The sequence below is a fragment of the Ylistrum balloti genome, unplaced genomic scaffold (assembly GCF_031769215.1).
Source record: "Ylistrum balloti isolate Yb309-2 unplaced genomic scaffold, AGI_CSIRO_Ybal_v1 Utg370876, whole genome shotgun sequence".
NCBI classification, from domain to species: Eukaryota; Metazoa; Mollusca; class Bivalvia; order Pectinida; family Pectinidae; genus Ylistrum; species Ylistrum balloti.
Window position 1 is genome coordinate 457,675 of NW_026782500.1, and position 14,900 is coordinate 472,574.

The following is a 14,900-nucleotide window of genomic DNA, read 5'->3' on the forward strand; positions in this document are numbered from 1 at the left end:
ATATCACTGAGAAAGCACAACTCCATTATACTTAAGCCTCTAAAGTTTGAAAGACAGTGGCATTAGAGAGAGAACAAAGAGCAATAACTCTTGCAAAATATGTTGATTAAAATCCATGAGAAATATGTGCAAACCTTTCTTCTTTGTTGAGTATCTATGCACTTCTCAAGATGGAAAATGTTTTTGAATATCAGAGTTTTCTAATAATTACAGCACAAGAGGCCCAGTGAGCCTGCAATGCTCCCCTGTGTTCTTGAATATAGTTCAAGGACATTTCTTTATGCAAACTTTATCTGGCTTCATTCTAGGAACATACCAGCCAAACATCATGCTCCTAGGCCTCTTAGTTCTTGAGAAAAGTCATTCAGATGTTTTAAGAAAACTAACCCCTGTGACATTGAAAAGGTCATTTAGATGTTTTAAGAAATCTAACCCCTTTGACACTGAAAAGGTTTTTTGGTTTTCCCCAATTTTGTTGGGATTCATCTTTGGAACACACCAGCCAAATATCATGACGCTAGGGCCTTTAAGTTCATGAGAAGTCATTTAAAGTTTTTAAGAAATCAAACCCCTGTGACATTGAAAAGAGAACATGATCATTTCTTTTTAGAAACTTTGTTGAGCTTCATGAAGAAACATAGCAGCCAAATATCATGCCTCTGGGCCTTTTAGTTCATGAGAAGAAGTAAATTAAAGTTTTTTAGATATCTGACCCCTGTGACTTTGAATATAGGTCAAGGTCATCTGTTTTCACAAACTTTGTCAGGCTTTATCTTAGGAACAAACAAGCCAAATATCATGCCACTGGGCCTTTGAGTTCATGAGAAGAAGTAAATTAAAGTTTTTTAGACATCTGACCCCTGTGACTTTGAAATATATAGGTCAAGGTCATCTGTTTTCACAAAATTTGTCAGCCTTTATCTTAGGAACAAACAAGCCAAATATCATGCCACTGGGCCTTTGAGTTCATGAGAAGATGTCAATTAAAAGTTTTTTTAGATATCTGACTCCTGTGACTTTGAATATAGGTCAAGGTCAAGGTCATATCTTTTCACAAACTTTGTCAGGCTTTATCTTTAAAACAAACAAGCCAAATATGCCACTGGGCTTTTTTGTTTATGGGAAGAAGACATTTAAATTTTTCAACAAATCTGACCATTGTGGCCTTGAATATAAGTCAAGTTAATCTCTTTTTGCAAACTTTGTCGGGCTTCATCCCAGGAACATACCAGTCAAATATCAAAACATTTGGTCCATTGGATATTGAGAAGAAATTGCTTAAAGGACAGAGTGACTGACGGATGATGGACAACGCATCACAGTCACCCTTCAAGCCCGCTGAGCTAAATATGGTTTCTAGTGCCCCTGATAAATAGATCTTAAAGATGAGATGTAGGCCTTGGTGATTTAATACTATGGGGTAAACATTAATCAAATCAAATTCAGATTGGAACAAACAGATACCATAATCACCATTCCTAATGAAATGGATGGTTGAATTGAAATTTTAAAGTTAAACTAATTGAATATAAGATATTTGTATGTATCAATTAAATACCTGATGTTCCTAAAATTCATAAAACTGGTAAATGTGTGATTGAAGATGACTTACTTTTTTAACTTTTTGCATAGAAGAGCTTGATGATGAAGCTTCAGGTGAAGATTTAGGTTTGGTCTCTGTTCTTGACATCTTTCTCATTTCTTCTCGTCTTCTCATTCGTTCCCGATCCATCCTGTGCATTGGACCCATCATCCTTCTCATTTCGTCCATTTCTGTGATCAAGAGATGAGCATTCAAAATAAACAGAATATAGGAAAACTAAGAATATCTGACACATGTGTCCAGTCAATAGCAGGAACAATATTGAGACAAGGCACGTTCTGGATCAAAGTCAGGAGACACACCGAAACATCACTTGCTTTGAATGAATGTCAATGTTTATGAAAAAGCATGACATGTTTTGGATCAATGTCAAGTGATATGCAGAAAACATGACATGTATTGGATCAACTAATTCCTTATCAAGCAATTTTTAAATGAATATTGTTTTCTGTGTGTTAATAGAATATATGTCTGATGAATAAAACAAAAATCACTTCTAGGAATTAATTAACCTTACACTGTATAAATATTTGTTCTGAAGTGCTTTCTGCTTTCACTTTTGTTTCTGTCTGTACATATATATAGGTATTTTGTTTCTTTTATATCTGTGTATGATTAAGTCCTACTCACGACGTGGATTCATCTGTCCCATCATCATCATTTCTCTCATCATCATAGGTATATCCTCCTCGTCACTGTCCATGTTGTACCTCGGATGTCGTTGCATGGCCTTCCGCATTCTTGGTCCAGCCATCTCCATCATCATCATTAGGTCCTCAGGCCCATGTATCATGTCCTTGTCCATGTAACGCATCATTTCCATCATGTGCCTAGCCATAATAATGTCAAGAATATTCATAAATGTCGTTACAATAACACATCTTCAAGTTCACTGTAAAGATTGTTTATTGTATCGTCCAAATTCTTGCTGTGTGTGTTATTTTTCACAGAAATCATGAACTGTATAGCGGTTTTTCTCTAAATCTTTATTTACAATTTATATGATTTGAGTGAATTATTTCAGTCTTCAACAACAGGAGAAATGAGCCCCTTAAAACTGACAACCTTTACATTAAACTTCCTGATTGATTGCATTTCTGCCAATGAAAATAAATATTACCTAGTAAAATAAAACGCTTTTGCAGACTTACATCAACGGAAAGAGAGAACAAGGATCATATAAAACTGACAAAACATAAAGCCCAATACAACGAGGAGCTGCAGAGTGCAGCATTGTTCCCCGCACCCAGCTGTTGGTGTAAAAACCCAAATATGATATGTATATTGGCAATATGTAACAATTTGTGATGTCACTCAATGATGTACTGCTACTATCACCTAAAGATCTAATACAGTGAAAGCGCTAGAGCAATATGTAACTCTTCTTTTGTCAATGATCAATTAAATTTCCTTGCATCTTTCAACTTCAACATTCTATTTTCTAATATATCAACCTTATTGTAAGATTTTATAGCTTTTTTTTTTTCATTTCAGAATATTTTATTGTACTGATCGTATGTACAAAAGGAATTGGGCAACAGGCAAAGCCTATATTAGCCCTCTCCTTAAAAAATATAACAGTAATTACATGCACATTACATATGAATATAGCTTGAAAATAATTTTCTTGTATTATTACATAACTTAGATAGAAGATTATTTGTACTATTGAGTGAACTTCAATGGACAAGAAACATTCTAATGATCAGAATTAATGTAATACTAAGCTAATTTAGAGTTCAGAAAAATCTTTTGGTGTCTCTGATGTATTTCTGAACCGCCTCCATAATATAAATATTCATGTTTTTAACTTGAGGCTGAAAACCATAAATTAACGTTTGAATATTGAGTGAAATGGAATCGTTTATTGCTGACAAAGAGTTGAGTAAAGTTAGTCTTTGATTAGAAAATAGAGGACAGTGCAAGAAAAAATGTTCACGATCTTCTAATGGAGCACCACATGTACAAGCAGGGCTATCACTAAGGTATGAATTGAATAAATCAGAGTTCAGATTACTTGCAAAATTTCTTAACTGACATAATATTATGTTAAATTTCCTATCACCTTGATATTTAAAAACATTAGAACATAATGGATAGGCATCCGTATCTGATGAGTTTAAACATTCCCTTTTTAATGCTGCAAGTGATGTCATTGTGGGTAACAGACAGGCTGGCTCATTCCATTCTGACATAAGTCTTGGAAAAAAGCTAGAACTATATAGATTCGTTCTTGGTAAAGGACAATCAAATAACCTGTTATGTCTAAAGTTGTAATTGACAACATTGTTAAAAAAGGGAAGTAGCAAGTCAGATACATGAGATGGACATATGCTGTTAAAAATTTTAAAAAATACAATATTTTGATGTAAGTGTCTTCTCATCCTAAGTTTAACAAAGCCAGTCTCTTTATATAGAGTGTCATGGCTAGTGCCTCGCCTTAGTCCAGATATAATTCGCAATGCTTCAAGTTGGACTGACTCTATGACGTCACACTCTCTCTGGGAACAGTTGGCCCATACGATATCGGCATATTCGAGGATTGGACGAATAAATGAGATGTAAATTTTCTCAAGGGATTTTCTATCAATCTTAAATTTTAACATTCTAAGAATATTAAGTCTTGAACAAGCCTTTTCATAGATAAAGTCTATATGAGATGACCAGTTGGCATTGCCATTGAATACAAGACCAAGATGTTTATGATTAGTGACATTATTGATTACTTCATTGTTAAAAATAAGATCAGGATGCAACGTCTCAGAGTCAGCCCTTCTTGAAAAAAGAAGAGAAACTGTTTTATCCGGATTGAATAATATACCCCATTTTTTAGCCCAAGTGGAAATTTTGCGTAGATCTTCATTGAGTATGTCAGCAGCCTCCTGTCTGTTACCCTCTATCAGTGTATATAAGGATGTGTCATCAGCAAAAAGCTTAACATTAGATGATAAATTATCTCCTATATCATTTATATACAACAAAAACAAATATGGCCCTAAAACTGACCCCTGAGGTACCCCCGCCTTTAACGATTTCCAGTTAGATTTGAATCCATTTAAGACCACTCTCTGTCTCCTATCCATTAAGTACGAAGAGAACCAGTTCAATATATTACCACAAAACCCATATTGTTTTAATTTGAATAATAAGCCATCATGCCAAACCCTGTCAAAAGCTTTGCTTATATCGCAAAATATCATTCTGGCTTCTTTACCTTTATCCAAATGCTTTACAATAGCATCGTATATTGTTAATAATTGATAGACAGTTGAATCTTTAGGGAGAAATCCTGATTGATTCTTAGAAATAATTTTATATTTTGAAAGATAATTAAACATATATTTAAAAACAATTTTTTCAAGAAGTTTACTAAAAATAGGAGTAACAGAGATTGGTCTATAATTGGATGGATTACTTTTTGAGCCCTTGCACTTGTACACGGGTGTTACATGAGCATTTTTCCATACAGAAGGAAGGGTACCAGTGGAGATGGACTTGTTAAAGATAAGAAATAAAGGTCTAATTAAAGCTTGAGATACACCTTTAATAAATGTGGGAGGAATGGAGTCAGGACCTTGAGGTTTGTTAGTATTGAATGTGTGAAGTTGGTCAATTATGTCTTGTTCTGTTATGTCAAAGGTCGAGATGCTATGCTCAGGTCGGTTAAAGTCGGTAGGTAAATCGTCAGCAGTCTTTTCAGTTTCTGATATTGATACAAAATAATTATTAAAAGATTCTGCTTTATCGGTGGGGTGCATTTTTAGTATACCATTGATAACCAAAGGGGAGTCAGTTTCACATTTGTTTTTAAAGTTCATTACAGATTTTGCAACACGCCACCATTTTCCCGGGGGTATGGATTTGTCTATTAAAGATGATTGTAATTTTGAAAGATAGTTTTCTTTTGCCTCGCGTATTAATGCAATTACTTCATTCCGAATACTTCTAAACTTTGTCCACGAGGCTGGGGTATTTGCAGTTTTGGCTTTAGAATGCTGACGATTTCTTTGTCTTATTTTTAGTCTTATGTCATTAGTCATCCAAATTTTATCGTTAGGCCTAATAGTTACAATTTTGTGAGGAACAAATTTATCTAAAGCAGTCAAGATTTTATCAGAAAGAACAAAATTCATATCTTCAATATTTCCATGTAGTTCAGAGTCCCAGTCGACCGAATTAAGATAGGCATTAGCCCCGTCATAGTCAGTATTATTAAAATAAAGCAATGTCTTCTTATAGGCACGTTTCTTTAGAGTCTTGAAGTTGAGGTCAGCACTGACAGGACAGTGGTCACTACAAGAAGGAGGATGAACTTTGCTATTAGTTACAAAATTTACGTTATTAGTTAGTATGATATCAAGTGATGTTGAAGACTGAGAAGTTATCCTGGTAGGTTCAAAAATAGTATTTTTAAGACCATATTTTGATAAAAGGCGGTGAAAATGAGAGTTTGGATTAAGATTTAACATGTTAACATTAATATCACCTACCAGGACAACTTCTTTCTGTAGATCCACAATACTGTCAAGATTATTGTCTAGTCTATCCCAAAAACCTACGAGAGAATTAGGGGGTCTGTATATACAACCAAGAAGAATAGGTTTATTGTTAGTTGTTACTTCAGTCCATATTAGTTCAAGATCATCTGATTCTAAATCATTTCTACGCTTTATGCTAACGTTATTTTTGGTATATATAAGTATTCCGCCACCATTATTATCAGTCCTATCCTTTCTGAAAATATTGCCAAAGTTTTCAAGAGATATGTTGCTTGCAGAAATGGAATTATTAAGATGAGTTTCAGTTACACATAGGATATCGTATTCAGAAAATTCAGCATCAAGAATGTGGGTCTTGTTTCTTAAAGAACATATATTGATATGACAGATAGATAAATTATGAAGATTGATATTGTCTTGTGGATTGTGGATTTTATAGCTTGATGTAGATCCTGTGTGTTTGACTGTTGATATTTGAATACAGCTTGGTATTGTCCATGAACAAATTTATGTAACACTCTATAAGCTCTGGAGTAATACACAAGTCACAAGTCTTGTAAGTCACAAGGAATAGAGAAATTTGATAATAACAGAAAAAAAGATAGATGTTTCAAGAGGAATCATGTCATCGACAGTGACAATGACTACCAAGTTTGCCATCACATTTTCTGCCATGTAATAGCAATTTGTCAGACCATTATTGTTAGAACAGTTTTGTGGCAAATTTTGTCTGTAAGTGACATGAATAAGTAATTTTGTGAATATGAAAATAAATTTACATTGACTGAGATATATATTAACTAGAATCCACCTTAAGCAAATAAAAATGTCAGGCATCTCATTTTAAGGAAAATGACAAAGATAATTTTTGCAAACAAGTATCATATAATTAAAAGCCTATGAATATGTTGGAAATTAAATCAACCATTGATGATTGTTATAGTTTAGGACCACCACATATGGTTACTTACATGCGGTCCTTGTATTGGTTTGAATTGCTACATGTTGTGTACATGGAGTAGCCATGAAGATCCTGTAACATCTTCAGAAACAAGTCTGGGTAGTTACTGAAACAACAAAATAATATCTGATATAGTTTAAACTCCTACCATATATAGGATGTTATATAAACCACTAACTCTCAGGATATATATAGGATGTTATATAAACCATTAACTCCCAGGATATATATAGGATGTTATATAAACCACTAACTCTCAGAATATATATAGGATGTTATATAAACCATTAACTCTCAGGATATATATAGGATGTTATATAAACCATTAACTCTCAGGATATATATAGGATGTTATATAAACCACTAACTCTCAGAATATATATAGGATGTTATATAAACCATTAACTCTCAGGATATATATAGGATGTTATATAAACCATTAACTCTCAGGATATATATAGGATGTTATATAAACCACTAACTCTCAGGATATATATATAGGATGTTATATAAACCATTAACTCTCAGGATATATATAGGATGTTATATAAACCATTAACTCTCAGGATATATATAGGATGTTAGATAAACCATTAACTCTCAGGATATATATAGGATGTTATATAAACCACTAACTCTCAGGATATATATATAGGATGTTATATAAACCATTAACTCTCAGGATATATATAGGATGTTATATAAACCATTAACTCTCAGGATATATATAGGATGTTATGTAAACCATTAACTCTCAGGATATATATAGGATGTTATATAAACCACTAACTCTCAGGATATATATATAGGATGTTATATAAACCATTAACTCTCAGGATATATATAGGATGTTATATAAACCATTAACTCTCAGGATATATATAGGATGTTATATAAACCATTAACTCTCAGGATATATATAGGATGTTATATAAACCATTAACTCCCAGGATATATATAGGAACCTATTCTTGTTTCCATTTGCTATGTGTTTTATCAAACAAGTGTAAAACGAGTCTAAAACTGATGAATACTCTCCGAATGCAACCTTATTGGACTCAAAATTTTAAAAAAGAGCAAGAATTCTGTAATAAAGGAATTTAAGGCCCTATTTTTGGTATACTGCACATCATCTTACTATGACTGATAAATGGTCTCATTATCCCTGCTTAACTATGGGTAAAATTATTCGCCAGACACGAAAGATGGAACATGATTGTATCTTCTGGATCCACTGCATAGGTGGAAATACAGCCAAAAAAAAGTGCGTATAAAACATTAGAAAGATTTCAGAAATCTGACATATAAAAATCACAATTTAACCTGCATATAAAAACATCAAAGTTCATGAAAAAGGAATTTTCATGCTAGAAATATTAATCCCTTTTTCTAAAAGCAATTGATAAATAAGACCTACACTGAAGGGTGAAAGACAGACAAAACAGATTGCCTCGGTCAACGTTAAAGATATCACTGGTTACTGGAGAAATGAAACAGTTCATCTTATCATTCACAACTGCATAGTGAACAAAGTATTCCAATTCAGATCATTCTTCAGCAGCAATTTTTGTGGTTAGAACAAAATCCCTTGCATCAAACATGTTAATCATCTTCTGATTCAGAAGTACAATATGTAGGCTAAAAATGAGTTGATGGAGAAGACAAAAGCCCATATCAGGACTTCTGCCAAAGTTTAATTCTTCTTGCTTCAAGAATTTGATGAAACTGCCAAAAAAAAAGACTGCTGAAAAAAAAACAGTTAACTATAAAATATCCTTGGCTATAAAGACATTTACAGAAATTTTAAAGAAAGATTTTGTCAAAAAGTGGTTTTCCAATTTATGGATAGTGATGACATCTTGTGTATATATTTTTTTCAATTGAGCTGAAATATACTGACTTTGATAACTTGTACAGCAGGTCTGTCTCCTGGTACAGCACACCAACCAGGAGATAGGGATCCTTCATCAGATCAAAGATTTCATTGTCTATGGTGATTAAAGAGGAACCAGTTGTGCCTTTTTCCCTGTCCTTCATAGCTTGTCTTAGCTGGGCTGGGTTCTCCAATGCTTTCTTCAGGCGATAGTAGTTTCCTAGCAGTGTAAAGATTCAATAACTTAGCAAAAACATGATACACAAACTTTTGAAAATTTGTTTCTTTATCCTTTCTACAGGGATCTTTGGTGTAAACAGTGTCACAGGTAATAAATAATATTGTTGTATAATTATCCTCATTACTTAACCTCTACATGATATTTCAAGGTCACTACACATGAGGTCCAACATCTGAAATGACTCTTAAGTGGTTTTTTTCAACTTTTTTTGCAACAAAATGAACAAAGTATTTAATTATTGTGTTGGTAACAAAAGCTATCAAACAAACGAATCCTCTTTAGAAATAGTTTGAAAAATTTAGTTTGAAAATCAACAAAAAGACAAAAAGGTGCCTTGGATAAAGACACTGAGACACAAACTCACCTGAGGAGTTGTAGCCACCTACATGTGGGTTTTTATTCATTGTTTCAGACACACGATCTCTCCGTCTCTCACGCTTCTGCTGTCCTGTGGTGGAGTACCTTGTACTGGAACGAAATGAGCTACTACGATCATGGTGAAGGACGTCTTTATAAACCTGGTTGTATAGTATGTTATTCAGATTAAGCTTTTCAGAATTAAAACCAGACAACTCTCGCCTGATATCAAATTTTGAAAACTGCAATTCCCACTGCAAAGCCAAATCACTCTGAATCATACGTTCGACTTTCTTTGGGTTTTTTAAATCACTTATTACATCGTCAGTTACACGGAATATTTCTTTAGCATATGGTGAATGCACAAGTCTCATTGCAACAGGATTGTGAATGATCTTCCTCATCATCCTCTCTTTTGTGTCTAAGTCTCCATCAACTTTAAACAACTTCACATTGACTGGGGTGTCATCCTCCTCTGCTGCAGTTGTGTCAATATTAACATCCGACTTGCTACTCGAAGCCACGGCAGGTGATGAATGACTCGAGGTCGATGGTATGGAAGTGTTCTTACAGACGGGTATTTCCTGTTTTGATGCCACTGGTAACTTTGGGAGAACAAATGTTGGAATTTGCATGTTGTCGATGTCAGCAGTCTGAGTGTACACTGGATCATCATGTTTCTGCAGGAAACAGAATGAATATATCCATATAGAGCATTGTTCTAAATCATTTTGGTTGCTCTCAAAGAGGAAATATATTTTCTTAAGCATACTGGAGCATATGGTGTGAAGTTCCAGGTTATGGATTATAAATGTTACCTATGATATACACTTTATAAGGATCACAAAATTTGAGTCTTTGTGATTTTGATTTCCTGAATAAAAATTGTAAAAAACTAAGTACCTGTGACAAAATTACAGATAAGTCTAAAGCTAGTATATATTGTATCTGATATTAAATCATGTTCAGAAATGTTATTATAAGCAGTAAGACACTCATTCTATCGCATTGTAAACACATTTAATAAAATTTATTCAGAAGAGTTCTAATTAACTTTAGACCCAACTTGTTCACAAGAGTTCTAATTAACTTTAGACCCAACTTGTTCACAAGAGTTCTAATTAACTTTAGACCCAACTTGTTCACAAGAGTTCTAATTAACTTTAGACCCAACTTGTTCACAAGAGTTCTAATTAACTTTAGACCCAACTTGTTCACAAGAGTTCTAATTAGCTTTAGACCCAACTTGTTCACAAGAGTTCTAATTAACTTTAGACCCAACTTGTTCACAAGAGTTCTAATTAACTTTAGACCCAACTTGTTCACAAGAGTTCTAATTAACTTTAGATCCAACTTGTTCACAAGAGTTCTAATTAGCTTTAGACCCAACTTGTTCACAGAGTTCTAATTAACTTTTAGACCCAACTTGTTCACAAGAGTTCTAATTAACTTTAGACCCAACTTGTTCACAAGAGTTCTAATTAACTTTAGACCCAACTTGTTCACAAGAGTTCTAATTAACTTTAGATCCAACTTGTTCACAAGAGTTCTAATTAACTTTAGATCCAACTTGTTCACAGAGTTCTAATTAACTTTAGATCCAACTTGTTCACAGAGTTTCAATTAACTTTAGACCCAAACATAATGGATGTCACAACTAAATGATATTACAATCTTCCAGCATACAGCCATTTCCATGTCTAATGAAAAACAGAACCAAAATAGATTTCAGCAAAAAAAATTGCTTTTTCAACACTGGCACTAATCTTGTAATAAAAACAATAAATGCTCATAGGCCTAGAAAGTATATGTTTCCCACACCCTGACCAATCCTTCCAACATGGAGATTCCACAAACTTCAGAAAATATTTTGATTCATAAATTTTATATGAAATGGAAATATGCTAACTGCTCTATAAACAAAGGTACAAATAAATAAATAAAACTCACATAATCAGCTACTATCTCAGACCTTATATTCTTCAATGCTTTCACAATATCTTTTTCATACAGGTCACTGTAAATGGCATCAACATCTCTTTTTATCACTGAAAAAAAATATCCATATCTTAAATATTTCTGCAGCTAAAAGAACAATTATTGACAAAGTGTTATATTGACAGCTGCATATCTGCACTGCTGGTAAATACAATGTTTCGTTTTACAAAACTGAGAAATGCAAACAGTAAGTACATAAAATAGAAATTTCATGATTTGCTTATGAAAATTCTTTAAACAATGTACAAATTTGAATCATGCCCATATTGTTATCTTTATTCCATTTTAGTTTTAAATATTTTAGAAAACATTTATGCAATAAATCCTTTTAAATTTCACTAAAACAGAAAGTATAGGACAACATTTATGCTATTTTGGGAAAACAAGTTAAAGCTTGGGTAATTGAATGATCTGATTTATGAACAACATATATTGTTGAAGGAATATGAGGTTAAACAACATTCAGGTATATAAGAGTATCAGGGTCAGTACATGTATAATAGCTAGAGGGAACAGAAGAAAGGATTGTGATACAAATATCCAAAGAAAAAATAGTGCAGCCAAGATATATAGAAATAAGCAGAGTTGACAGAAATGATCAGTGACAGAGTTGATAGAAATGATCAATGACAGAGTTGATAGAAATGATCAGTGACAGGAGTTGACAGAAATGATCAATGACAGAGTTGATAGAAACGATCACTGACAGAGTTGATAGAAACGATCACTGACAGAGTTGATAGAAATGATCACTGACAGAGTTGATAGAAATGATCACTGACAGAGTTGATAGAAATGATCAGTGACAGAGTTGACAGAAATGATCAGTGACAGAGTTGATAGAAATGATCACTGACAGAGTTGACAGAAATGATCAGTGACAGAGTTGACAGAAATGATCAGTGACAGAGTTGATAGAAATGATCAGTGACAGAGTTGACAGAAATGATCAGTGACAGAGTTGACAGAAATGATCACAGACAGAGTTGACAGAAATGATCAGTGACAGAGTTGATAGAAATGATCAGTGACAGAGTTGATAGAAATGATCACTGACAGAGTTGATAGAAATGATCAGTGACAGAGTTGACAGAAATGATCAGTGACAGAGTTAATAGAAATGATCAGTGACAGAGTTGACAGAAATGATTGAGTTAGAAATGATCAGTGACAGAGACAGAAATGATTGACAGAGACAGAAATGATGACAGAGTTGATAGAAATGATCAGTGACAGAGTTGACAGAAATGATCAATGACAGAGTTGATAGAAACGATCACTGACAGAGTTGATAGAAATGATCAGTGACAGAGTTGATAGAAACGATCACTGACAGAGTTGATAGAAATGATCACTTCCAATTTTTATATCCATGCATGTATTAAACTGGACCTTTGGACATGTAAGGTTTAGTTAGTCTTAAAACAAATAATTAGAGGTCCTACTTATAGCACACATACTGTATCATTAAACAATACATTGGAATCATAGAAATTTCTGTTTTGGACAAACCAACTAAAGAAATCTCTTCAGATAGTTTCTGACCTGTGAATGCTGGACGCTGAGCTGGCTTCTGATGCCAGCACCTGGTCATCAGCTGCATAAACTTTGGGCAACAGTCTTTTGGGATTTGTGAAGTGTCTGGACGTTGTCCACTCAAGACAGCTGACCGTATCAAGTCATCTGATGCACCTGTTCAGCATTACAATAACATTTACATCAAACATTCACTTGAAACAGTCAACAATGTTGGTAAGGATCGGCAGCGGTAGCTTTAAAATAATCTAAAAAGACTGAAAACATGTTTTTTCCAGGAAACAATATATAACAGATACTTTAACACATACCAATACCTATATCACATCAAATTATAGTTCTTGTCTGCAGTTTGTGTCATTTATTTTTCCCAAAGGAGAAATGTGAAACCCTGGGGTGTGATATTTTGATCAAGGCTCCTTAGTACTTCCAATATCAAGAGATTCTACACCATCTGGGTCTAGAGAAGAACATATTTTGGAATTTTAATCTTTTTAATCTTTTTTAGTTCAACAGGTGCCCTTAGCAATGAAATGTTACTCATAAGGACTTCAATAAACTTTAATAGTCAAAATCCAACTTGGCAGACTGCCAGTCATTTTCTTTTTCAGAGCAGTCCTACAATCAAATGCACACAAGGGACATATTAGAAATGAACATATAAAATTTGGGAATGTTCTTTTGTGTACTTCAAAAGGTAATTGTGATAAAAAAATGTTCACTGACAAAACCCAAGACTGCTCCCTTTCAGCCATTTTATTTTTCTGAGCAATCTAAAAACTTAAAAGGGCACCACAAGAGACCAAGAATAACCAACACATCGAGTCTGAGAAAGATCTATACAGTACTTCTCATAAAACAGTGATAACAAATTTTAAACAGCAAAATCCAAGACTGCAGACTTTCTGTTACATGTAATTTCTGATCAGTATCAAAATTCAAAATGGCACATCCAGAGACCAAGAGGGATCTACAGATAAGATAAAACAAGAGGCCCATGGGCCTTAACGGTCATCTGACAAAAAGCAAGCCAAACCTAGAAAGTGGGTTGAGGTCATTCATTTGAACAAACTTGGTAGCCTCTCCTCCAAGCATCTTACGGGCCCAATATCAGCACTCATGGACTTTTGCTTGTTGAGAAGAAGTCGTTTGTATATTTTAACATATTTGACCCCTGTGACCTTGAAAGTGGGTCGAGGTCATTCATTTGAATAAACTTGGTAGCCTTTCCTCCCAGCATGCTACAGACCCAATATCGGCACTCATAGACTTTTGCTTATTGAGATGAAGTCCTTTGTATATTTTAACATATTTGACCCCTGTGACCTTGAAAGTGGGCCAAGGTCATTCATTTGAACAAACTTTGTAGGGCTCCATGCCAGCATGCTATGGGCCAAGTATTAGCCCCCTAGGCCTTCTAGTATTTGAGAAGAAGTTATTTAAAGATTTTAACATATTTGACCCCTGTGACATTGAAAGTTGTTCAAGGTCATTCATTTGAACAAACTTGATAGCCCTTCATCCCAGCATGCCACAGGCACAATATCAGCAATCTGAGCCTTTTGGTTATTGAGGAGAAGTCGTTTAAAGATTTCAACATATTTGGCCCCTGTGACCTTGAACGTAGGTCAAGGTCATTCACTTGAACAAACTTAGTAGCACTTTATCCCAGCATGTCACAGGCCCAATATCTACACTCTGAGCCTTTTGGTTAATGAGAAGAAGTTGTTTAAAGATTTTAACATATTTGACCCCTGTGACCTTTAAAGTGGGTCAAGGTCATTCATTTGAACAAACTTGGTAGAGCTCCATGCCAGTATCCTCTGTGCCAA

The 14,900-nt window shown here is 34.0% G+C and overlaps 2 protein-coding genes across 4 annotated transcripts in view; one reads left to right on the forward strand and one right to left on the reverse strand.

The window, feature by feature from the left end:
- LOC132559210 (phosphatidylserine decarboxylase proenzyme, mitochondrial-like) overlaps positions 1-9,894 on the forward strand; it is a 43,432-nt gene extending 33,538 nt beyond the window's left edge. Inside the window, exon 6 of the mRNA XM_060223830.1 lies at positions 9,590-9,894. The gene's annotated coding sequence lies outside the window, so the exon portion shown is untranslated. The remainder of the gene's footprint in view (positions 1-9,589) is intronic.
- LOC132559208 (receptor-interacting serine/threonine-protein kinase 1-like) overlaps positions 1-14,900 on the reverse strand; it is a 36,084-nt gene that overhangs the window by 14,801 nt on the left and 6,383 nt on the right. For all 3 annotated transcript variants that reach the window (XM_060223828.1, XM_060223827.1, XM_060223829.1), the window contains exons 5-11: positions 13,078-13,224; positions 11,485-11,582; positions 9,542-10,214; positions 8,964-9,156; positions 7,074-7,169; positions 2,234-2,433; positions 1,613-1,773 (exon numbers count right to left, since the gene is read on the reverse strand). In XM_060223828.1, coding sequence (XP_060079811.1) covers positions 1,613-1,773; positions 2,234-2,433; positions 7,074-7,169; positions 8,964-9,156; positions 9,542-10,214; positions 11,485-11,582; positions 13,078-13,224 — 1,568 coding nt within the window. The remainder of the gene's footprint in view (positions 1-1,612; positions 1,774-2,233; positions 2,434-7,073; positions 7,170-8,963; positions 9,157-9,541; positions 10,215-11,484; positions 11,583-13,077; positions 13,225-14,900) is intronic.